At 28.5% G+C, this 26,343-nt stretch overlaps 1 protein-coding gene across 1 annotated transcript in view; it reads right to left on the reverse strand.

Moving 5' to 3' along the window:
- Nucleotides 1–380: 380 nt before the first annotated feature.
- Nucleotides 381–26,343, reverse strand: part of LOC105848540 (uncharacterized) — a 55,792-nt gene continuing 29,829 nt past the window's right edge. The window contains exons 3-4 of the mRNA XM_065815450.1: nucleotides 18,727–18,828; nucleotides 381–1,064 (exon numbers count right to left, since the gene is read on the reverse strand). Of these exons, the coding sequence (XP_065671522.1) occupies nucleotides 862–1,064; nucleotides 18,727–18,828 (305 nt within the window). The 3' untranslated portion in view covers nucleotides 381–861. The remainder of the gene's footprint in view (nucleotides 1,065–18,726; nucleotides 18,829–26,343) is intronic.

The raw sequence follows: 26,343 nt of genomic DNA on the forward strand, positions 1-26,343 counted from the left end.
TTTTTACATCTTATATATACAACATTTAATTAAAATTTATATATAAAACAAATAATTTGCTAATAAAGATTATTATAGTTACATTAATAATAAAAGTAATTATTATAGTATAATAGATTCATTTATAAACCATTTGTAAACTAAACACGGTTTTTTAATTACATTGTTTTAAAGCCCTTTTCCAATTTTTATTTCATTTATAATTTCGTTTTCATTTTGGTCTATAATGCGGTTTTTTTTTTTTTAATTTTCCTTTGTTTTAATTTTTTTAACAGTCACAAATTATATAAAATTTATTTACTGGCATTATGAACAGCTAGAAATAACTAATATTTAAATAAACTATGACAGCAACTTTTTATTTTATAAATAATAAAACTAATTAACAATTTCTATAGACAAAAGAAAAACCGGATAATTAGGACGATTATGATTTTATAAGTAAACATAGCAATTTTGGCAGTTATCCAGCACTGGTACGTAATGAGTAGCCTATCTTTTTACTTTTGCAGCTTATGCAGTTAACCATGTTGATAAATAGTTTAAAAGTTAAATCATCCATCTTAATTATCCTTTCTGGAAGCCTGTAGTCAAATAGTGTTTTTCTAAAAAAAAATTTAAAATTTTTCTAAATTGCTTTGACAAAAATAATTACTGGCGAATAACTTTTTGAATGTCAATAATCCACAACTGTTTTATTCATGTTAACATAGTTAGATTTGTACTTTTTACAATAAGGAATCCGTATGTTGAAAAAACTCAGTTTAAGAAAATGATGACTTGGCTCCCTTTTAGAAAAACGCTTTTCAATTGTGTTACAATCTTTAATAAAAACATCAAATAATGCTTGTTTGTTTCAACTTATAATAAATAACTGTCCCACTTTATATTACTGGTAAAAAAATTTTGGTTGTATCTGATATTGAGGTTAAATAACATGCATAAATTTCCGACTTGAGAATAACTTAGAGAATAACAATCAGCATTTTGTAAGCACGTAAAGATGCAAGCGTCAGCATCGTATGCTTCGTTTGAAGGATCCATATAAGTAACTATTGCGTCAGCTGTTTAAAATAAATAAATAAACCAATATATATATATATATATATATATATATATATATATATATATATATATATATATATATATATATATATATATATATATACATATATATATATATATATATATATGTATATATATATATATATATATATATATATATATATGTATATATATATATATATATATATATACATATATATATATATATATATATATATATATATATATATATATATATATATATATATATATATATATATATATATATATATATATATGTTAATATGCTAGTAAAAACACTTATCTAATTTTTTTCTTCAACAACTTGTTTCAATAATTTAACTTATTATTGCTATATAATAAATTAAACTAATATTGCTAATACTAACGCTAAATCAACGTTAATCTAACGTTGATTTTTGGTTTCTTTTCAACATTGACCTAACGTTTGGTCTCAACGAAGATCTGCGTTTCTATTTTAACCAAAAAATCAACCAATTTTCAACGCTTTTTTGGCTTAGTAAAGTGGCTAGTAAATTTGGCCATGAAATTTTGTCTCCCTCTTTTATCCAATTCTGCACTTAACTCAAAAATTATAAAAATGTTACTTGTACCTCTTGGCTTCTCATCCCCTCAATTGTGCTATAGTTCATAAACAGCACCATATTTACATATTTACTGCATTATATTTACATATTTACTGAAGATAACTTTTAACTTAATTTAAATTTAATAAATAATGAGAAAGTCAAAGGATTTGTCAAGTAAGATAAAAATTAATAATACGTGATGTAGGAATGAGCTTTATAATGTGGCTGAATCGATATTTAGCATGCTAGTTAAGAGATATAGAGACTAAAGGACTCTTGAAAACAAGTATTGTTCAGGCAAATCAAAGGTAATCACTGAATATCAAGACAAAACTTTGTTAAGAAAATCAAAGAGAAATCCTCGCAAAAATGCTGTTGAATTAAATGACATTTTGAGCAAGAACTATGGTGTTAAGTACAACATTAATACTACAAATGTTCTCTGTGTCATTATAATTTGTTTTGTTGGCTTCCTATTTGAAAATTTAAAAAAATCTTTGTATTGGATTTTAAAGGAATGGTTAAAAATCTCATTCAGTGACGAATCAAAATTTTGCATTTTTGGTAGCGATGGTATCAAGTGTGTGAGACGTCCAAAAGTTGAAAGACTTGCTTCTTAGTACCAAATGGTTTTAGGATCTTTCAGTCAAGATTTTATTAGTCCATTTTTATTGCACTGAAGACGAAATGGATCAGAATGTATAGATAATCATGAATGAATAAATAACATCAGAATGTATCGATAATCAATTTATTGCACTGGAACGTATCAGAAAGATATATCAAAATGCATAGATAATTATTTTATTGCACTGAAGACGTATGGATCAGAATGTATAGATAAAGTAAGAGATAATTAAAAATATTGTGTTGCCATAAGTTTTGGACTGGCCTTCACAAAGCCCAGATTTAAATCTTATAGAACATATTCGGAAACATCTTGATTATCAATTGAAGGCCAAAAAGCCAACCATAAAAAAAAATAATTATTCATATTGATTTTGGATTGTCAGGAAAATGTGACATTTTGCGGACAATCCGTATATCTGTAAATAGATGTTCTTAGTTGACTCAATGTCTCGTCATTGTCAAGCAATATTAAAATCTAGAGAGCATCCAACAAAATTGAAATCTTCTGTGAAAATAAAATATGAATTAATTATAAATATATATTTTTTGAATTTTTTTATTTCTTTATAAATTTTTGCATGGTTAAGGTTTCAAGTTTCTTCCTTTCGTTGCAACTTATCATTTTTTTAAAATAATTTTACCGTGTAGTCACGTTAAAGGATCGATTAGTAAATATTATATTTATTTTCAGTCAAAAGCCAAAAAGTTGTGACAAAAAACTCCAAATTTTTTGCTGTTTATAAAATTCTATAAGCAACTCTACAGCCGCTTTTCAAAATCCCCTTAAGGTAAAAAAAATTTAAATTATTTTTTTCACAAAATAAACTAGTTTTGATGCCTACAAACTTTGTTAAATAAACATTTTTGAAAAACTATAAAAAAATTTATAAAAGTTATTAGTTTCAAAACAAGTTTTACAAATAGTTTCTACTTCTATTTTTTTTTATTGCTTTTTTTCTCGAATAACGCAAAAAACATCCTAAGGTATTTTGAAAAACGGCTGTAGTACTGTAAATTAAACGTATATTGCAATGTATTTTTTTTTGGAATTAGTTTTTATTTTTCATGTAGTTTATCACGGAAGGCTAAATAAGCGCAAATTTCATAATTGTGAACTGACATAAGTGCGAAGCGTTGCAAAAACTGGCATAAGTGCGCCTAAAGAATTTGAAAACACTGACATAAGTGCGAAGCATTGCAAAAATTGGGATAAGTGCGCCAAACAAAGTTCCAAATATTAGCATAATTTATTAAACTTTATTTAACATCATTAACTTTATTTAACAACATTAGATTTTACAAATATATTATATAAACAAGTCACCGCAAAATACTGAACTATATAAACCGATGGTGGTGACCATGTACCATTTGTAAATTTGCTATTCTAATTTTTTTGTCTTTCTCTTATTCATGACATACTTTGCATGAGCATTTATTGCTTCACGCATTCTAACTTTTTTTTTAAATTTTATAATGTTGGTTGAGACGTATCTTGGGATTAAGCTCCAAATTAATGGTACCAGATTGCGAAGTGAATGTTCTGCGTACAATTCTGATTTAATTCGAGCGTACTAAAGGAAACGTTACTTTGAGTATTGAGCATTTTCTTATTAGCAAATGTAATGTCACTTAGTGAGCTATCACAAGGATCATTTTTTATTTTGAACATTTCTCTAGTTAATAAATGCAAATTTCTATGATTTACTGAGACAAAGTTCTCTTTTTCTAAAGGCTTTTCGAATGTCTACTCATAATCATTGTATATTAATCGAAGGCCCCTTACGTAGTTTAATATCATTTATTTGTTGTTCCAAGTAGGGTCATGGTACCACCTACCGCGGATTTAAGAAAACTTTTAACTTCAAATCTTCTCAACTCCAAAACCATAACCGATTTTTATTTAGGGTTTTCGAGTTAATATTTTATACTCAATTATTAAGTTATATAATTCGAACTTGAGTAAAGTTATTCTTTCAATGTTATTTTTAATTTTATGTAAGATCTAGTACGTTTCTTCACCTACCGTGATAAAGCACCACCTACCGTAATCGATTCTCCACCTACCGTGTATGAAAAAAATCGTATATTTTAATTTTACTTTTATATATTTAAATCGAGAAACAAAAACATAAATTTAATATGATTACAAAACAAAGAAGACATTGGTTACAAAATTATCCACCAAAGCTTTTTTCGGAATTTAATCTTTTTTTCTTTTTAAATTTTTTTTTTAAATGTTTTTTTTTTTTGTCTTTTATTTTTATTTTCTTTTGTTACAGCTTGTTTTCTTTTCGATTTTTCTTGTTTTTCTTTTTCTTTCAATTCTTTTTTTTTCAGCAGCTTTATTTTTACGTTCAATTTTTTTGATACCTTCTACTTCCTTTGCATTTTCTCTAGTTATTTGAATCTCTAACCATTTGGATGAAGTTACAACGCTCAGTAATCGTTCAACTTGTTTCGGCTTTTTTTTCGTGATTGGTTGTTTTGGCCATAAAAGAAAGTCGTGTAATGGGTTCACATTTTTTATTATTTGTTTATTTGAATCTGGTGGATCTGCTGCTGATTTACTTTTACCGGATTTATCAATTATTACGCTTTTTCCAAATTCGCTAACATTACTAGATACGATTTTATTTTGCGTACTGCTAATATCTAAATACGATTCTTTATCGATTTCATTGTTCAATACATTATTGTTGGCTTCTATTAAATTTATGGTTTGTTTAGAGCTATCGTTAAACTTAAGTTTATTCCAAAAATTAAATAATTCTCTGAAGTCAGTTTTACCTCCCCATTCTTTATTTCCAGTTTTTTCAAACTGTAGCAATACTTCAGGTGCAACGCTGTTTTCAAATAATTTTCCCACGTTATTATGGCTTGAAAGATTCGTTTTATTATTATTAATTGTGGAATTCAGTTTAACACGTTGAATTACTTTTTTATAATCAACATTGTTTGCATTAAATGGGAATATTCCTGTCGACCTAAATCCGTTAAAAATATTTTTTTTCATATTTGGATCCATAGCAAAATTATTCAACAACATATATACATTTTCTTTGCAAATTTCATTAAAATCATTATCCAATTTAAATTGCCGACAAACGTTCTGCAATTTTTTTTTCGTTGGTCCAAAAACTGACACATCTAATGGTTGTAAGATGTGTGTAGCATTAGGAAACAACGAAATCAAATGAATTCTTTCCGAAGAGCAATACAGGACGAGCTCTTTAGACAGATGCAAGCGATTTCCATCCATGAGCATATATATAGGTAGTTGTGTGTTAATAGATTTCAAATATGGTACTAAAACTAACTTGTGAAGTACTCATAAAAGCATTCGGCGGTCATCCAGCCGATGTCTCTTTTACTGAGTCCCCAACCGGGTGGTGCAGCAGCAGCAATAGTTTTTGGCATTCGAGCATACATGTACAATGTTAATGATGGTGCAAATTCACCATTTGCATTTACGCAAAATAGAGTTGTAAGGTTTTCCTTATCGCTGTTGTTGCATTCTTCATAAACATTTCTTCCTCTATTGCCAATTACTTTTCCAGTTTTTGATGCTAACTCAAAACCAGTTTCGTCTAAATTAAAAACACGAGATGGTTCATTAAGGTATTGCGCATCATCGCCTAATTATTCATACACCTCATTAAACCATTTTCTTATCGATGCTTCAGTTATAAGACCTCTAGCTCGAGTAATATGATTTGCTCATTTTTGCGATAATTCTTTATGACGACGCATAAATTTATAAAACCAGTTTTTACTTGGGATATCATCTTTAAATGGTGTTTTTATACCTCGCCCTAAAACTATTTTTTATACCGTCTTATTTAATAACTGTTTTGTTATCGCAAAACCCATGTTAGCGCTCTGCATTAACAAAGCAACCAATTCATTCTTTATTTCATCTCCAAGATATGATTTAAAGCCAGAGTTTTGCCGTTTGGGTTGGCTTTTACCAGATAATTTGTCGCGTAAGGTACTTCCAGGAACATTAAACTTTTTGCTGACACATAAAATTTTTCACCTTTATTTAAAGCTCTAAGTGCTGCATATTTTTTTTCTTTTTTGAACCTTGCATCTTTCTAATCGAATTCATTTCACATAATAAAGAAAGTATAAAGAATATACCAAAATAAATAATCCCTAGGGTTAAATTACCTTTAATTGGTAATAGAGTTGAACTGAAATGGTTTTTAGAGAGAAAATTTCACAAAATAAAACACGTCCGAAAAAATATTTTTATAAACGGTTAGTGCTAACTATTATAATTTTCGTAATCACCTACCGTGTAAAAGATTAAACAATGTTATACAAAAATTACTAATATTTTTTGATAAAATTTGAAATATTCAATTTTTTTACAACTTTTTTAAACTTTTATCAAAAAAAAATTATATAAGTTTTAAGCCGTAAAAAAACTAGACAAACTTTTTTTTACTGTTAAAGATTTTCTTAAGAAAGCAATAAAAAATCATTTGCGGGTAAAAAAACATCTCAAATCTTTAAAAACACATCTTTTTAAAAATTATTTATTAGTGAAATAAGTTAGTTTTGTATAAAACAATACTAAAAAGATAAACTAAAAAAAAAAACATAAAATATTTACTGATTTTTTCAAAAACCACGGTAGGTGCTTCTTCACGGTAGGGGGTGCCATGACCCTAGTTTAATATCATTTTATTCCCAAATTTGAACACAATCAGTATGTGCCCAGTATCAGTACATGCCCAAAGTGCAACTAATAAATGACATTTTTTAGGATTAAGTTTTAGACAGTTGAACTTGAACCACTTTACAATCAACTTAGTGTTACTCTAAAATTTATTGAATAGAACACGCACGTTCTTCTCTATTACATAAGGTGTACCTTGCGGGATACCTTGTAATACTTTTGACTAAGAGCTATATGATGTCTTTATTTTTGTTCTTCGGTATCGATCATTTAAATAGCTTTTAATAATCTCAAGGCATTTCAGTTAAAACCATAAGCATTAAGTTTAGCAATTAGTAATTCATGATTTAATGAACTAAAAGTATCAGATAAATCCATAAGAATACCAGCAGCAAAACCTTTATTTTCAAGGGAGATTTTTCATATTTCAATTAGTCTAATAAGATCATTTAATGTGCTAAAACTTTTTCGATCACCGCAAAAACAAGGAGATAATAAACTGATATGTGTTTAAGAACTTAAGATTGTAATAACCTCTCAAATATCTTTGAAACACAGGGCTAAACATTTGATAGGTCTACAGTTTTTCTAAAGGGATAAATGTTGTTTATTACCACCTCGATTTTGCATATGTTTAATAAGTATTTTGAACATAATTAAACTTCTTTGCCTTTACCGTAATTCTATCGAGAGTATTACTTTTCCTTGGATTAAGTTGGTTAATTTTATTTTTTATTAAAGATTTAGGATCATATTTTCTTACTTTAAAAGGGTTATTGATTTTAAAATTTTGTTTTATCAGAAAAACATTTTGGTGATTTTTATACTTTTCTATTATGGCTACAATGGTTATAAGATTAGTATCAGATTCAATAGATATAACTTTTACGCTTTTATTAAATAATTTATTAAATATTTGGTAATTATTTAGTCATCTGAAATAATATTTCCTTGGACTTGTATACAGATTGTAAAATACGGTTTGAAAATTTTGGAGTGAGTCATCAACAAAACACCCAAAAAAACCCTTTGAAGGGATGGTACTACATACCCATAGGATATCATAACAACTGATTTTAAAATCAACGATTACCATCCGTGAGAGAAATTAGAACTTTTGTTCTTCTGAATACTGGCTAAGTTTTAAATCTTTTACTACTAAAAAGCTCTTAGTTTATCCAACTCTGATTTTTTTTAAAAATGTGTATTTTCTAACAAAACAACTGAAAAAGCAAGAGCAACAAAGCAAATTTCTGTATAATTTTACAATTTAATTCTCTTAATATAATAATGTTATTGATTCTCTTAATATAATAATAACAGCTAAAACATCTGAATTCTAATAAAATCACGTTTTCCACTCTTATATGTTTTGATTTTGACTACTATACATGTTTGCTGTTGTAGTCACCAACACAGTTAAGTAATTGCAGTCCAAGCCTCAATGGCAATGATTCAAAAGACATGCACTGGGTGAAGTGCATGTCTTTTGAATCATTGCCATTGAGGCTTAAAGTTTGCATGAAGAGCCTTAGTGGCTTGTTCATTGTATACTCCAAGACTTTGATGGCTCAGAGAGATGAACTGGGCCATGTGAAAGAACAAAATTTGGACTTTTAGAGTGATTGAGACTGGAAGTGCAAGGTATGCACCTTTGAAATTCTCATTATATTCTTGAAAATTTTTATCCAGATGGGTTCCAAAACATGCAGTAACTAACTTATCAAATTGCCTGAATGCTTCAATATAGAGAAATGCTGCATTTACAGCTGCTGCTTCAACTTTTTGCTGAAGAATATCAATATTTTTCAACAGCCTTTGACAATGATTTCCATGAAAATGTACTCCATGAAAGGGTTGGAGAGGAATGTTTAAAACCTTTTGCCATTCTTTGACCTCTGGCTAAACTTTGCTCAAACTCTTGAAAAGGTGGCTGACCACACCCATCAGTAGGTGAAGTTCCAACGGTGGTATTGCTTTTAGAATGAGTGTTTCATCTAAAATATTGAGCAAGTACATGAAATTTCCAAAGCATTTAGCAGCCTTTGCATTACTTCCTTCAGCAACAAAAGCTTGGTGAGTCTTTCTGATGTTTACAAAAGTTTTCAGAGCATCACATTTTCCAAGGTTTGAAGAGTCTGCATCACACCAACAGCAAGGATGTTTGCTAGCATGAGACTGAAGTCCACAAAGAATGTTTGCAACTTTCATATCATAAGAAAGACAAAGGAAAAGGCATCAGTTTTGGTGAGTTTTAACAGGTTTTTAATGTTCTCATAGTTTTCTTGCATTCCTTCAGAGATTGCTATAATCAGCTGTTTCTTTACTCCAGAATCTTTGAAGGAAGAAGTACAAAGCTAAGGAGTTTTCAGGACGGGGCTAGTTGGTTCTGGGGCTACCTTGATTATGCCCAGACTCATCTGAAGAAAGTCACCTTCACCATGAAATCCAAATTTAATTAGATGTTCCTCGGAGACAGATCTTGCTAATACCATAAATTGAAGAAGGCTGCCAATATCAACACAATGAACAATATCTCTAAAGTTGTCAATGTCAGAACATTTAATTTTAATGACAGAAAAGTAATCTTTAAGCAGCTTTCCTTGCTCTGCAAGTTTTCTAGCAAAATATGGCTCAACAATTTTTTGTTGGCCTGCAGAGTTAAGGAGTTGAAGCAAGTTGTCTCATCTGGTTGTTAGACAAACCAGTGTTAAGTTAAAGTGTCACAAGGCTTTCGGTTGGAAGAGGATCCTTAAATAGTTGTGTTGGATTAGCTTTGCCTGAAATTTAAAACGAATAAATAGAACAAAATGTAACTAATGAAAAACAATACGTTGGGCAAAAAGTAGTGAAAAAACACTTACCAAAATTTTATTAATTTTAGTTTGAATACTAGAACAAAAATGATGAACTTAAAACTATGTTGTTGATTAACAAGAAATCAAAACAAAAATGTTGTTCAACATTAGAGATGTGGTAGGTTCTAGTTTTGTAGGACAAAAAGCAATTTTTTTTAGAGTTTTTAAGAATGTTTATTGATATTTATTCTATATTTACAATAAAATGTCAATAAAAGCTTATAAAAATGTTTTTACTTCATAAAACCCTTTCAAAAAAATTCCTAATATAAGCCTTTTTTAACTATAAAAATATTAAAATTGAAATTTCTTTCTCGGACGATAATGGTTGCTTTTACAACACTTGCAATAGTATCCCGAGGGTCCATTTTATCACTCCTTCAATGGACTTTTTCGAGTGTTTTTGTTGATGATTCACCCCAAAATTTTTAAACCGTGAGAATCATGTGTTGATTTAGAAAAAAAGAATTTTAAATTTTATAGTTTTCCAGAATAGTTTGTTACCAGTAATGTTCAGAACAGTTTGTTACCAGTAATTTCAAGAATAGTTTGTTACCAGTAATGTTATTTACTTAAAGATTACTGAAAAAGAATTTTTGCTCTTTTTTACATAACTTACTGCAAAATTTTTTTATGTTTTATATGAATAGTAACTTATAAGTGTCTTGCTTCGTTTTGTGACTTTTTTTTTGACTCTAATTGTTTCATGATTGTTTTTCGAAGAGTTTTGGCTGAGTACGGTTCTTGATATGCTCAAAGCATTTTTAATTTTATTGAAGCATGTTTATTTATAATTGTTCAAATGATTGTTTAAAATTTTTATAGCTTAAGTACTGGTTGCACTTTAACTCATTTTCGAGTTCTTGTTTAAAAAGGAAATTATCGGAATGTTTGTAATCCTCTAAGAGTTGAACATTAGGGTTTTGTAAAAATCTTATACAATCAATAATTTTAAATAAAGTTCTTCACCAGTAGTCTGCTAAAGCTGTATATCTTCACCAGTAGACTGGTAAAACTGCATATAAACTTTATATGCATAAAGTACTTCATCAGCAGTCTGGTACAACTGCATATAAATTTTGTATTTGAATATGCTTCAAGGCCAATGAAATTATATTATACGAAAGCACATTTGTAGATTTTTTTGAATTTACTTTAACACATGCATTTTTTTTACCATTTTTTAAAATTAACAACAGATAAAATCTCCATCAACAGATAAACTTTATTGATATTTCGAGATTTTACGAGTAAAAATTCTCTTGATCAAACAAAGTTTTATACCGTTTAAATGCTCTGAAGAATACTGAATTAAAATAAATTTTCAGTGTTGCTAAAAACACAAGACTTTTATTGATAAACTTAGTTTATGAATTTTGAAATTTATTTCTTAAATCTGCTAGTTTCGATTTTTATTGAATCGGTCATCAAAAAGTCACATTTTTTTCCAAAATGGTTTTTTTGCTTATTAGTATTACCCAGAATACGCATATAAAGGGATATGCGTATTCTGGGTAAAATCCACATAAGTCAATACATTCCTTCCTCTTTAAATTCATTCCTGATTAATTTTCATTAGAATAATTAAATAAAATTCATTATGATAATTAAATTCATTATGATAATTAAATTTATTATGATAATTAAATTCATTATGATAATTAAATTCATTATGATAATTAAATTCATTATGATAATTAAATTCATTATGATAATTAAATTCATTATGATAATTAAATTCATTATGATAATTAAATAAAAAATTTAAAAAATCATTAAAACCTCAGGAAAACTCTTTTTTTTTGAAGTCAATTGATGATATTAAGAGTTTCTGACATGTAACAAAACTGACTTGTTAGCCAAATACGTCTTTTGCTTTTTAAGAATATCTCATAATGGAAGTTTTGGAGTTACTGTCTATATTTTACAAGTACAGCAGTATTCTATTAATTTTATTAGATAAATAATAAAACTGTTTTGAAAAATCTATCTTATAAGAACCGCAGCATAGTCAAATTTTATCATCTGCCATTAACATGCCTCTCTTTCAAAACTAACCAATCAGATTGCGCATACCGCTGCCTATTTCTGAGCCTGAAAAGGGTTTCAAATATGCTTCCCGCTTGTTTGTTGAACGAATAAATAATCGTTCAGCGTATAAGCGTTAGTGAATATACAGTAAACTGAGGTAAGAGCAAACAATTTAGCTTTAAGTTCAATAACTTTTTATAAGAAAATATATTTTATCTCTTTTTTCTTTTTTTTTTTTTATATTGAATTTTTTATATTACATAAATATATAAAAATTGAGAAAAAAGGTTTTCAAAATTAAAAAAAGAATCGATTTTAATGAAGAAAGAAGTACGTTTACTTTTTTCCTTATAATTAGGGAAAGTAGATTAGTTAAGTTTTAATAACAATTAAAATATCAAGAAAATCAAGCTTAATTAATTAAAAATAAAATGGAAACTAATCTTATCAAAAGTTAAGTTTACAAAAAAACCATTATAATCACAAAAAATTTGCTAAATAAATAAATATGAGTTGTTTCATGGTCAGAAGCAGGTCCGCGGCATTTTTTATGCAAAAAAAACTCTTCACCAAACTTGCATTTTTTGGGTAAACACAATCGACTAACTAAAACAAAGATTTACAACTAAAAGCTTCGCGTTGGTATCACATGTTGTTTTGAGGCACTGGGTCTTCCTATACTTGTCAACACCTTTTGCACCTTTTGATATCTTTGACTTGTCTCGTTTTTTTTTAATGTTGCACTTGCTGAGTTTCATCTGAAGCTTCACTGAAGTCTTGCGTTTCTTTAATTACTTTGACTTTTTGGCCTCCCCTTCCTTAATTTAATTTCTCGAGCACCTTAGACAAAATAGACACTGGCCTTCAACTTTCAGAATGTTGATTATTTTGGTCTTTTTTGTGTGTCAACATGGTGGCGCTGAGAAACATTTTTCAAATTGCCTAAGAGTCAGTAATGTGTTGCAACATTTGATACGTTTAAGCAGAGTCACTAGTGTTGTTATAAAATTTTGAAGTTGCGGATTGTTGGAGTTTGATGCTGACTGATATTAGATGATGATAGATAGATAACAAACGCTATCATATTTATTTACGTTTTAATTAATTAATAATCATTAATTAATTAACCGCGCCCATCTTAATGCATATATGTTAGCTATTAGCATTACTCCTCCCCCGAAAAGCATTTAATTAATTAATAATTATCGAATGATTTAGCCGCGCTCATCTTAATGCATAAGTGTGAGCAATAAGCACTACTATTCTCCCGAAAAATATTTATCTCGGTTTTTTGCTTATTTCTGGAAATTTCTAGAAAACAGCCTTTTTAATTTAAACAAATTTAATTTTAGTTTTAGGAGTTTTAAAGTTAATTTTCTTGAAAAAAACATTTTTTTTTGCTAGGGTGAGAACCTTAAAGTTTGCTTAGGCAAAAACAAATTTTTAGAAATAATTTTTACAGCTTTGAACAGAGCACAAAATTCTATAAAATACAGTGCTTTGTATTTTTAAATATTATTTGTTTTAGTTTTTGATAAATGCAAATAAATCAAAGTTATTAAACCGTTAACTACTTTTTTTTTGTTTACTCTTATACTCGTTTACTTTATACTTTAAAATAAATTAATAAAATTTTGTTAGTATATTGGTCACTAAATCTACACAATGTTGTTTAGCTTAACGATGCATTTTTTACTTAATATTTAATTTCATGTTTTTATATATTTTGCGTACATTTTTTTAAATATTTTTTATTTTTAACTGAATTTCTGTGATCTATCTACTTGTTAAACCTGATGACAACATTATCTATTTTTGTACTATTTGGAGCAGATTTTTATCAAAAACAACAATAAAAAACGTTCATTACTTATAAGAAAGTAGGTTTGTTGTATTTAATTTTTTTTTTACCTTCTTCATACCTACGACAGGTGAATTTCTCCATCTCCTTCAAGTTTTCTTTCATAAAAACTATTATTTCAATATTATCAATGCTAAGGTTAGTTTTTCGTTACGACACAATATTACCAGCCGTTGAAAATACTTGTTTGGACTTAGCTGGTGAAGCAGAGATGCTGAGATAAGGAAATCTCTACGGTTGGTCTTCCAATATTCAATAATATCTGCGTTTTTGTGTGCAACTCCATCAATTACATGTCAATACAATATCAATACAATGACATTTTTGTATCTTTTCTCGTCAAGTGCAAAGATAATTTTTCCCGTTTGTCTTAGATCATGTAAATGTTCAATTAAATACTCAAGTAATCTATGACCACAATCTAGAAAACGCTTTTGAAATTGAGTTATATTTGTGACACATCTAAAAAAAACTTAGTTTTCCAATTGTTTGGTAATTTTCAGAGCTTAAAAATTGAGAAATTTAATCAATTGGGTCAAGACATTCAATAATACCTTTTATGATATTAGCTTCTTCAAAAGTGAGCATCCAGCCTTCAATTTTATTTTGTTTTTTGCCATAGTTGATCAATAATGGATCTTAATTGCCTTTAAGGTCAGAATTCCAAAAGTTGCTACTCTCTGGATAAGTGTAGTTCGTAGTTGCTTATGTTCTATTGAAATTTTTCTCAAAGTACTTGTGGCCTTAGAAAAATGACTTAGGTGCCCAACTAACTTGTTTAGCTTTATTGAAATTTTAACCACTTATAAACACTAGCTAAAGCTTGCGTGACATTTAATTGTATCTAATGATCAACAATATTTTGGCATTATGTGCATTAGGAATGGCTCAAGTTTAATAAGAAGTCTAACAAGAAGTTTAACAAGATAAAAACGTTTCGAAATGATATGAAGAGTGAGGGATTGAAAAGCAAGACTATAAAAAGAAGTCCATAGCCAGTAGTAAAGGCGTAACCGCCAAGGTCTATCTTTTCATTTTCAATTATATTGTTCACATGGTCACTAATGAATTTATTTAATTTAGGAAGTCTATCGTGAGAAAGTGATTTTCATAAAACAAGGCTATACTTGTTGTTTGTAGCTTGCTTCATTATTTCATGAAAATGTTTACTACCCGCTGTCCTAAAAGGCAATTGCTCATTGACGATTTGTATTATAAAAATATTCTTCGGGTCATTGAGTAACAACACGAGGAGTAATAGAGGTTATTGCATGTTTTGGTGTGCTGATAAAATCGTTATCTGATTAGTCGTTATCATCAAAAACGAAAAGCTTTTTTACAAGTTGTCAGAATGTTGTAATATTTACGTATAGTGCAGGCCACTATGTACCTTCGTGTGCAGATACATGTTACAAGCAAATTTTTTGCTTATTTGAGTTCTTAGTATAACAAGGATTTGAAAAATGACAGGTGTCACTCAATTTTCATTTTTTATGTCACGTGGTAAGATGTAATTGGTCTCCATAGCAGCAAAAAAAAAAAAAAAATACAAAACTTTTGTTATTTTAATTAAAAGAGTATCAATCAAGTGTTCAAAAAAATATAAAAAGTTTATGTTAAAAATTTTTACTTCAAAAGATGTTGGGGTAAATAAATTTTTGTTTACCCGGGGATAAACTAGGGCTTTGTGATTTTAAAATATAATCAAAGTATTGTTTTGAACGCTAAATTTACATTTTTTACATTTTTTTTTATAATTATTTAATAAATAATTATTTTATATTATAAAACTTATTATATGTAAAACAAATTTTTGAAAAAAGTGTTTTTTATTTAACCTTCGGATTTTCACATTTTTATTTTATTTTGATGAAATAGAATATTTCATAGCTTTTCAATTGGTTCATTTCAAATGTTTTAATATTATTTTATTTTTTCAAAATTCTACCAATAAGAATGCAACAATTCGAATGTTTTAACTCTTTTTATAAACGGTTTTTATAAACGTTTCTGTGCTTTGAGAAACGAATATCGACTTGTTATTGCTGTTTTAGATATTAAATATTAGTAACAAATGGAAGAAGAACAAAAAAGAAGAAAATTTATTTTTGATTTTACTATATGCATTGTTTGCCAGGAGAAAGATCGTAAAAAACAAAGTACTTCTGTTTTTCAAAATTAATATTTTTGGTTAAAATAATTTTTTCGTATATCTACGTAAAAATATAAATCCATGTATTTTTACATCTCGCATCCTTTAAAACACGAGTTTTAAATGTTTTTCATTTTGGGTATGTTCTTTAAGTTGATAAAGTTTAAAAGTTTCTCCTAGCAATGACTAAAATTTTTTTCAGATTGTAAAAACAAGTTCACGTAACGCTTTTGAAAAACTAATGGCCTGTTTAAGGCAAAGGTGCTCCTATCGTGACCCAGAGGCAATAGATTGTTACCAAGGAAAGGCAAGATGAATACCACACAAGGAACTGGATGAAAAAAGTGTTTATTGTTCAGAATGTTATAAAAAATTTACCTATTGTATCAGCTTGCAACGTTTGCTTAAACAACAAAGTAACTTTATTGTTAGCAACCCTGAAACTGAATCCATAAAATACATGAAATAATCAGAAGATTCAAGCCAAATGTCAAAAGTAAAGAAAAAATGCTACGCTCAAAATCTAAAGTCTACAACAAAGAACTTTGCACAATTTGCTAATGTAAAGGCGGTAAACTTCAAAAAGTTGAGTTTACAGAGACTGAGAAAAAATATTAAAAGTTTCCAAGTCGCTTCATAATCAAAAATTCTTCAGACGCTGTTGTAAATGATGTTAAATACCACTTAAAGTGTCGGGTAAAAGCGCAGAGATCTGTTAAATTGACAACAATTTGAGAAAAAAATCAAGAATTGGATAATATTGGACGGGTTATTGCAGATGTAGAAATCATTGGTTCAATTTAAACTTAAAAGAAGATGGTTTTGCTATGGATATGAACGACATTAATAAAACTTACAATAACTTAATTAGGAATAGAGACCAGACTGAGGTAAATTATAAACGTTACTTAAAGAAACTTCTACAAGATAACGTGCCCGGAATAATTTTTTAAGGACCACCGTGCCATAGAAAGTCCGAATAGCTTTGCTCTAGCAAATACCAAGCTAAGGCGGTAGATACCTATAAAAACAATTCGGATGATTATACCACAATTTTCGAAACAGCAAAAATAATTCGAAAAGAAGTCCTGCAGCAGAGAAAATGGAAGTTTGACAGAAATTTGACTGGTTTTAATACTCCAACGTCCTTATTTTCTTTGTTAAGATGGGTGATTCTTGGACTATGACAAAATGTAGACTTAAGTTATTTAAAAAAAAAATCCCTTGATAACCGTGTTGACAACATTTCACTAATTATTATAAAGGCAGCAAAAAGCAAGCAGCAAATCTCATATTGCTCAAAAACGTAAAATGATTTCAGAGATGTTACTAAAACACCTTTGCTGTTGGCCTCGGATACCATGTGCATAAAAAAACCCGTAATAAGAAGCTGGTAGACTGCTTGGTATATCTTGGACTTTTTGTTTCCTATGATAGTGTTTTGAAAATTGAAAATGGTTTAGGAAACGCTCTTATTGAAAACATGTCAACAAATCAATGCGCATTTTTTAACCTCCTAATATTCAAATAGGAATGCCATTGCACTTTGCTGTTGATAATATTGACTTTAAAAACGACACTGCTGACGGAAAATCTGATTTTTATGGAACCACATATCTTGCATTTTAAAATAAATTGAATGCTAAAGGAAATATGCTAAAGATACTGCCTCCAAAGTATTCTACATTTGAATATGAACCTGTTCATCTAAGTCATAGTTGTATTATACCAAATCCACCTAATGATAATGAAAACATTCAAGATTTTGAGTCTCCAAGTTCATTGGGAAATCTTTCTTGACTTTACATCAAAGATTGAATTTGGGAGTTTTTAATGTGATCGATAAGGAATTTAAATTACCAATACAGAGTGCTTTTAACTCCTTACTTTCAGATGATCCAACATATACGGTAACACAGGGTCTGCTGATAGATGCATGTACACCGACTGATTGGAGTAACCTTTTCACTGCGTTAAAGCTTGTTCAGAGAATTGAAAGGAGTAAAAAAAAGATTGTTACCCTTAATTTTTTAGCTCTATTCAAAATGGATGCCGCTACAACAGAACGATGAGATCAAACAAAATTTCATTTTTTGACTTGGTAAACTACATATTGTATTAGCCTTTTTTAAAAGTTAAAAATCATAAAGTATATTATTGGAAGCAGACTTGATCAAATATTGAACGAAGCAGGTGTTTACGGCCCCACCACCCTTAGACGGATTTTTGAAAGGAAACATAAAAAATGTAGTATTGAAGCACTCAAAGTTTTATACCTATCTTTAGCAAATTATAGTTGGATAGCTTCTTGCTTTTTTACCCAAGAATTTAAAGCCTTTAAAACTTTTTAAATTTTTCAAAATTACTTTAAAAACATATATGCACGAGAGCCAAAATCTCTTACTTTTATCTAAAAGATAAATTTAAGCTAAGGTTTACGGACAATTCATTTAAATGACTTTAATTTTAATGACTAACTCGAGAAATTTTTTTCATAAGACTTTTTCATAAAACATAATCATATATAATTTATATATGTCATAAGTAAGAAATGGTTCTCAACATTGAGTTTATTAATGAGGATCCATGCAAATTTTTTTTATAGGTGTTTTGCAAAACACTGTTTTAAAAACATAGTTATTTTCTACATAGAAAATAAAATATATTAACGTAACCATGTTGGCTTAATTTACGCAAAATCTTATCAATATATACTTAACACATTGGTTTTCAAAATTGATTGAAAATATTAAATCAAAGTTTAAAAAAAAAACAGTTATACAAACAAAAACAATGTTGACCCAAACAAATGTGATTATTTTTGTGGTTTTTTAACTATGATAAAAAATTACCTCCAATAATAAGTGTATAAGCAATTTTAATAACGTCCGACATAGACAAGGTGGCATTGTCACTTAAGTCTCTGTAAAATGAGTAGGTGTCTGCTTTAGGCGCTAAAGTTAAAATGAAAAAAGCTTTTTAATCAGTTAGCATTAAAAAAAATCTTTAGTCTATTATTATTTGATGTAAAACCTTTATATTTTTTATGATATATTAATATAAAAACAGGGAGCAAAGTTAACTTTTTTTCTGTTGCAAGAAGTATCTTGAAGTTTTATACTTTTTTAACGTTTATTATAATTTTTTGATAATAATTTATATAGCTTTTTTAAAAGGATTTTGGTTAACAATGGATTGTCATTCTTTTACATTAATTTAAAAAAAGAAAAAAGATATTGTACGAAAAGAGCTATAAAATAATAAGGTTAAATTATATCTTTTCAAAATGATATATTATATAAAGTATTTAATGCGTTTAAGTTTCTATGTGAGTCAAGTTAATTTTTAACACGGAATAATGTTAAAAATGTGGAATGAAACAACCCTAAATAAAAAATCTATCAGACTTTTAAAAATGAAAAGTATGAAAAAGGTAATTATTTGAATGTTTTATAGTTTTTATTGTTAATATAAAGCATATGTTTTTTTATATTCTTTATGCTTTACAATTTATCTTATATAATTAATTATATAAATTTTTTAAAATTGTTTGTTTATAAATTATTTGTTAATTCAAACTTTATTAAATAAAGTTGAAATTAACAAAAACAAACAATTTTAAAAGTTACATAAAAAACTTATAATAAGATTATTATATTAAAGTTATATAATTATGAACATAAAAATAATATAATAAATAAAAACCAAAAGTTAAATTTTCTCAACACGAAAAATGGGAAGTAGAACTTACAATTCTCACGGCACTATATGCTATATTGCCTTATACCAATCTATATTGCTTAATAAATAATAAAATTGTGCGTTCCAAGAAGTGAAGTTAACAAATTTGAATTTTTAAATCTCAATAATATCTTCTAAAGATATTAGTGAGATTTTCTCAACTTTGAGTTCAAATAATAATATCTTTGAATATTATTTAAATAATGTTGCGAAAAATATACTCACATCCAAAAGCTGATAACACTTAAGGTTTTTTAAAAATTAGAAAACCTGATATTTTAAATCTAAGACTAGCACTATCCACTGAGATTTTAGAAAATTTCAATAATAACAATCAGTCAACATCACACTTGATGCTTAAAGTTCTCATATTTAGATTACATATATTTGATGTAAATAACATTAAAAGAAAAACAGCTTAATAAAGACTTTAATAAATTGTTGGCTAATTGCTTACAAAACAGTCACCAAACGCACCAATTATTATATGTAAATCTGCTGTCGACCTTATATGAGCTCGTCGATTGCGTAAAAATAATCCAATTAGAAAATAAAAATATCAAGAACAACTTAAATTTATTACAAAAAAATTATGATGAATTTCAGTCGACGTGTAAAAAAGTGAAATAAAAAAACTCAAAATATGTTGCTTTTTAACAGTTGAAACATTTTACCTTGTGTTTCTTATTCAATAAAAAATCATTCCTCATACAAAGAAAACACCTTTAATAAAATGAGAATACCGGGATAGATAGGGGAAGTTCGTATACCTAGGGCCTGCTTGTACCTAGAGCCACCCTACTTTATTTGAAATCTAAAATGTTCTTAGTTATGCATCTCAGTCAGGGATTTAGTTTAAAAAAAAATTATTTTTTAATCCTATTTTTGATACTCAGAGAACGCTGCCACGGCAAGTTATAATTAGAAAATGCTTTTTGATGGTCTAAAGTAAAGTTTTGCTGCTTTTATTTTAAATTGATTTACAATCCTAAAGAAAATGCTTTTCTATAGGTTGTAGTAGTTAATTTTGTTTGTTACTTAAGAACAAAATGCGGTGTTCAATAAGTTTACTCTCAATGCGGATTTGTTAATAGAATCTCTGTGATTTTTGTTATATTTTAGTAGTTGTAGTAGTTGTAGTAGTAGTAGTAGTAGTTGTTGTTGTTATTGTTGTAGTAGTTGTAGTAGTAATTGTTGTTGTTGTTGTTGTTGTTATTGTTGTAGTAGTTGTAGTAGTAGTAGTAGTAGTTGTTGTTGTTGTTATTGTTGTAGTAGTTGTAGTAGTAGTTGTTGTTGTTGTTGTTGTTATTGTTGTAGTAGTTGTTGTTGTTGTTATTGTTGTCGTAGTTGTAGTAGTAGGTGTAGTTGTTGTTGTTGTTATTGTTGTAGTAGTTGTAGTAGTAGTAGTTGTTGTTGTTGTTATTGTTGTAGTAGTTGTAATAGTAGTAGGGAATAAGTATTTTTTTGTTATCATTTTAATATTGCATGTTTACTTTTTAAATTCATAGGCATTCAGGTATTTTGATGAAAAATAAATTTTGTTTATTTTGATAATAACTTGGTATTTATTAAATTTATCTTTACACATTTTAAAAATGTGCAATTTGTTTATATTTCACTTTAAAGATATGCGAGATTTTTTTAACAATTTTTTTATATGCCTCGGTATAATAATGGAAAAAAGCGTTCAAAATCTAATGAAGATAGTGTAACTCTTGCTGCAGAAGCAGTAATTGAGGATGGATTTCCGGTTAGGACTGCAGCACGACACTTTAGTATCAGCAGAACAACACTCCACAGACATATAAACGTTTGTCAGAAGAATAGTCAAAATATCAATAGTTTAACCGATGTGCTGTTTGGAATGTATTCTCTAAAGATGAAGAAAAAGCTTTAGTTAAGTACCTTGTCATTGCAAGCAATATGCATTATGGACTGTCAAAGCCACAGCTTAAAAAGCGTGCTTTTGAGTGTACAAAGCCAATGCTAAAAAAAAACATTTCGGATAAAAATAGTATAGCTGGTGAGCAGTGGTATTCTGATTTTATGAAAAGAAATAGTAAGTTTCTTTTACTAAGGAAGCCCAATCCACAAGTTTAGCAAGAGCCACCAGTTTCAACAAAGTAAATGTTTCATTTTTTTTTTCAAAATATCTTGAAGTCTTCTTAAAGTATATGTTTTTGCCTGAATGCATCTTTAATGTGGATAAAACAGGTATTACAAATGTGCACACACCTGTTAAGGTTGTACCCCCGAAAGGCAAAAAACAGATTGGGAGCTTAACTTCTGGTGAAGGAGGATTAATATAACTATTATTAGCTATGTGAATGCAATTGGAAATTCCATACCCCTATGATGATTTTTCCAAGAGTGAACTTCAAAAAGCATATGCTAAAAGAAGTACCTCCAGGAACTAAGGGTATAGCTCATATAAATGGATGAACAAATACTAAAAATTTTTTAGAGTTTTTGAAACATTTTATTTACCATAATATCACCATTACCATAGAACATATCAAATGTTCTGTAGATCAGCCAGTTTTATTACTATTAGATAACCATGAAAGTCATGTCAGTATTGAAGGGATTACTTTTGCTAAAGAAAATTGTATATTAATGCTTACTTTTTCTCAACATACCAGCCATAACCTTCAGCCATTAGACAAAAGTGTTTTTGGACCTTTAAAGAAATATTACAGCACAGCTTGTTGTGATTGGATGCTGTTAAATCCAGGAAAACCAATCACCATATATGAGTTTGCAGAAAACATTGGCAAATGTTATCCTTTGGTTTTTACTCCTTTAAATTTTCTAGCAGGTTTTCGTGTGTCTGATATATGGCCAGTTTATCAAAACATATTAACTGATGATGAATATTTTAGCTTAAGTGTAACCGACAGACAAGATCCAGCATTAAATTGTCCAAATAATTCTATTTCCGTCAAAAAAAAAATAAGTTAGTCAAAGATTCATCAATAAATTCACATGACAATTATATTCCTGTACAAGGCAACAATTTGTCTGCAATGGAAATAGACTTTTCTCTTTCCGAAAACAAAACCTCATTTATTTAAAAGAGGAGGTAGAAAACCAGGTAAATGTCGAATTCTCACTGACTCTCCAGAAGGAAACGCTATTGCACTTCAACGTGCAACAAAAATCGGGAAAAAAAGAAAACTTGTTTAAAAACTATTGATTTGAATGGAACGAGCAACATTAAACACTTTTAAATGTTGAAAATTTTAAGATTCTATATAACGCTAGATAATATTTTTGAAAAATAATGCTAAATTAAACAAATTTTTAATAAAATCTGAGTGATTATCTTTGTAGTCTATTGATTATGGAGTTAAACCTAATTAGGTTCTAGGTACAATTAAAAAAAAGCTTATTGTACCTTCTACTTGACGGACTTTTATATTTAAGTCATTATACCTATACTAATACAAATTAATTAGTATAAAGATGTGATCGTATCAGTTTCATCATCTTTATACAAGTCCGGATTCTTTTTGGGTTATTGAAAAATCCGGCCCTAGGTATACGAACTTCCCGTACTACTTCAAAGAAATAAAAAAAATTAAAAATATCATTAGTTGTAGTGGTGGCACTGACATGAATTCTGGTGAATGAGGGGGAAAAATGCTCAGCTAAAGAAGATTATGTTTCAATCGTATTATCAGTTAGCTATTTTCACTTTTTAATTTTATTTTTGTCAAATGAAAATAAAGTAGTATTTTAAAATCCAGTAACTATGTGTGTTCGGGTAACTACGTGCGTTCGTGTAAAAACCTAATTAGATCTGAAAAGTTTTTCTTGCAATTGACTAAGACATTCTCTTTTATAAATTGTTAAAATTATCTTTGCATAAAACTGCTTTAATAATTTACGTCAAACCTTTATGACATGACAAAAAACACCAACATTTAGGAAGCAAATTAAAAAGAAATTATTTTCGAAGCAAATCAGTTCAACCCAATCGGTAAAATGTATCAAGTGTTTATGTACAACTAAAATAAGATGTCATATAATTTAATAACTATAATCAAATTAATTAAACTAGCTAATAAAAATTAAACTAATAAATTGGAGTGTTTTTAATGGTGCTAACGTACACATCAGTAATCCAAGATACAAATTATTTAATCTTGTCTATCCGGATAGTGATATTGCATAAAAGGAATTGTCAGGACCACATAAACCCAAGTTTTTGTATCATTACGCATAAAGAAAAGCTTGTAAAAATTATTTGTTGCTGAACATTTAAAAATAAGTGAGATTGATCTTGGTGTTACAAACAGTTAATATTTAGTGTCATGAACATTTCTTATCTACCAAAGCTGATTCAAGTTGTGCGGCAATCTTAGTAAATGAAAAGAATAGCAGTTTGACTCCACCTGAGTTTTTGACAACTAGTGTCAACCGGAGGAGTTATTTTTCCTATTTTTGATTGAAGTATGAACCAAGTTTTATTTGTAAATTTATATTTTAGAATTTGGCGCCATTTAAGCTATCAAAGACTAACCACCTCTTTCCCAGACTAGTGTAATAGAGTTTAGTCACTAAAATTTTTTGAGGACTATTGATGCTCGGCGGCCAACTCTGATCATAGAGAGCTTTTTTACTAATATTAGACATTCATATTTGGCGCCACATGGCCTCATTATAACTAGCGTTATCAAGTCTAGTTACAGAAAGTTTGTTGTTCAAGTTCAGTTTCAGTTCAAATTTCAGTTCAGTTTCAAGTTTAAATTCAGTCACCGCCAACTCACTGCTTAAGTAGTACTTTAGTACGCAAAAAATGTTAGTCAATAATAAATGCTGCTTAGGATTAATATTTATGAATATTTGTGGCTGTTCTTATGCTAAGTTAACAATATTTTTTGGATATAAGGTTTTTGCATTGTATTGCAAAATATAGAATTATTTGGCAGAAAGCTTTTCTAATTATTTGCAGATTTTTTTTCACAACTAGGGTATGACATTTTCACAACCAGTGTCTATGAGTTATTAATGGATAGTGTACTTTCAAGTTGACAGGCTCGGACGGTGATATAAAGAAAAAGCACCGCTAACATGTTGAAGATAATCTTTAGTGCAAAAGAAGACCTACCTGTCTATTAGGACTAAAAAGGAATGCAAAGGGAGAAAGCGTCTGGTAGATTTGTGCCCTAAAGTTCAGGTGGAACGGGATTTTCTGATACAGTATTACTTACACTAAATCAAAAGTGGTAAGTGAACGTCTCATCATGTAAACTCATAAAAAAAGCCATAAAGATTTGACAATGACTTGCAAGAAATGATTTGAGTAAAGAAAAACCCAGAGTCAAAATCAATAAATAAGACAATGAAATGTTCAACGACTATTACATGTTCCCTTTTTATTAATAAAGCTAACGACCATGTGAAGCCAACTATAGAATTTAAGAGTAAGGTTGTGAAATTTCTGAAAAAAAGAAAAGACTATTATAAAAGTTTGCAATCAAAAGTCAGGCGATATAACTTTTTTATCTGAGATTGAAAAAGATATAAAGAAACATTTTCAAGCAAACGTTGATCATGCACCTTTGCTTTCGTATAATAATTGAACACTATCCGAAAGTTGTTAACATTGTTTGAGAATATAGAAGCAATGTTGTTTTACTACGAATCCCAATAACAAGAATTGCAATTGTCTAAAATAAGAAAGAATACAAAACTAAGTTCTATAACAAAAATGACTTTTCCACTAAAAGATAAAGCGATGGTTGCTAAAATCAATGGTGAACCTATTACTGTTCAAAACTTCCACACATTTTTTGTGAAAGGTTATAAGATTGATGTGGAAAGAGACATAAGAATATCCATTCCAATTTCTGTGTCATCATCGTAAAGAAGCCGATGCATGCATATAGATTAGAGTATATGATCAAGGACTTAGATTAAATTAATAAAGGATTAGGCACAATGAAATCTTATAAACCATAATGAGTTCGAATCAAATCCATTCGACTAACAATTAACTAAAACAGAACTCAACAATCAACTAATTATTGCAAGCTCACCTCGACTAGAATTGCACAGCACTAATCACTCAGTTTTTTGACTAATCTCATCCAAATATTTTCAATATTTCGAGAGAAAGTATTCATGAATACAACACCAAGAATCAAGATATCATCCCCATGATGGGCTGAACTTTTGAATTTAACTGGGTTGACAAGTGCAGAGCTGTTGAGTGGATCAATACAAATGCCACCTATTGTGGGCTATGTGTGCGGCATGACTTACAGAATGCTCTTGTCTCTAAAATATAGCCCAAATGAAACAGAAAATATTTTCTTTTTGTTCTGTTTGCCAGCGCACTATCTCTCAGAGAGGTCATAAAAAAGAGAGGTGGCAAAAACTCCTAATTTTAAATTGTGAAAATTTTTTTTTTCATCCTCTCAGAAATATATTTTATTGATATTAGGGTATTGGTTACTATAGTAAATATATAATGGTAAATTTTTCGAATTAAGGGTTAAGTAAGGCTTTCAGCGCGCATAATGACAGAAACATATTTACAAAATACAAAAATTCCGTCAATTTTGTGAAATTTTAATTTTCATTTCAAAACGATTTTAAGGTCAAAAAAGTATATTTTTGCTAAAGCTATCATCTTTGGAGACCTTTTTATATTTAATAAAAGAAAAAGTGTATAGAAAACCATAATTAAAGACTTGATTTTTTTAATTAACTTCTCCTTT

This window comes from Hydra vulgaris, chromosome 13 (genome assembly GCF_038396675.1).
Source record: "Hydra vulgaris chromosome 13, alternate assembly HydraT2T_AEP".
In the NCBI taxonomy this organism is placed as follows: domain Eukaryota; kingdom Metazoa; phylum Cnidaria; class Hydrozoa; order Anthoathecata; family Hydridae; genus Hydra; species Hydra vulgaris.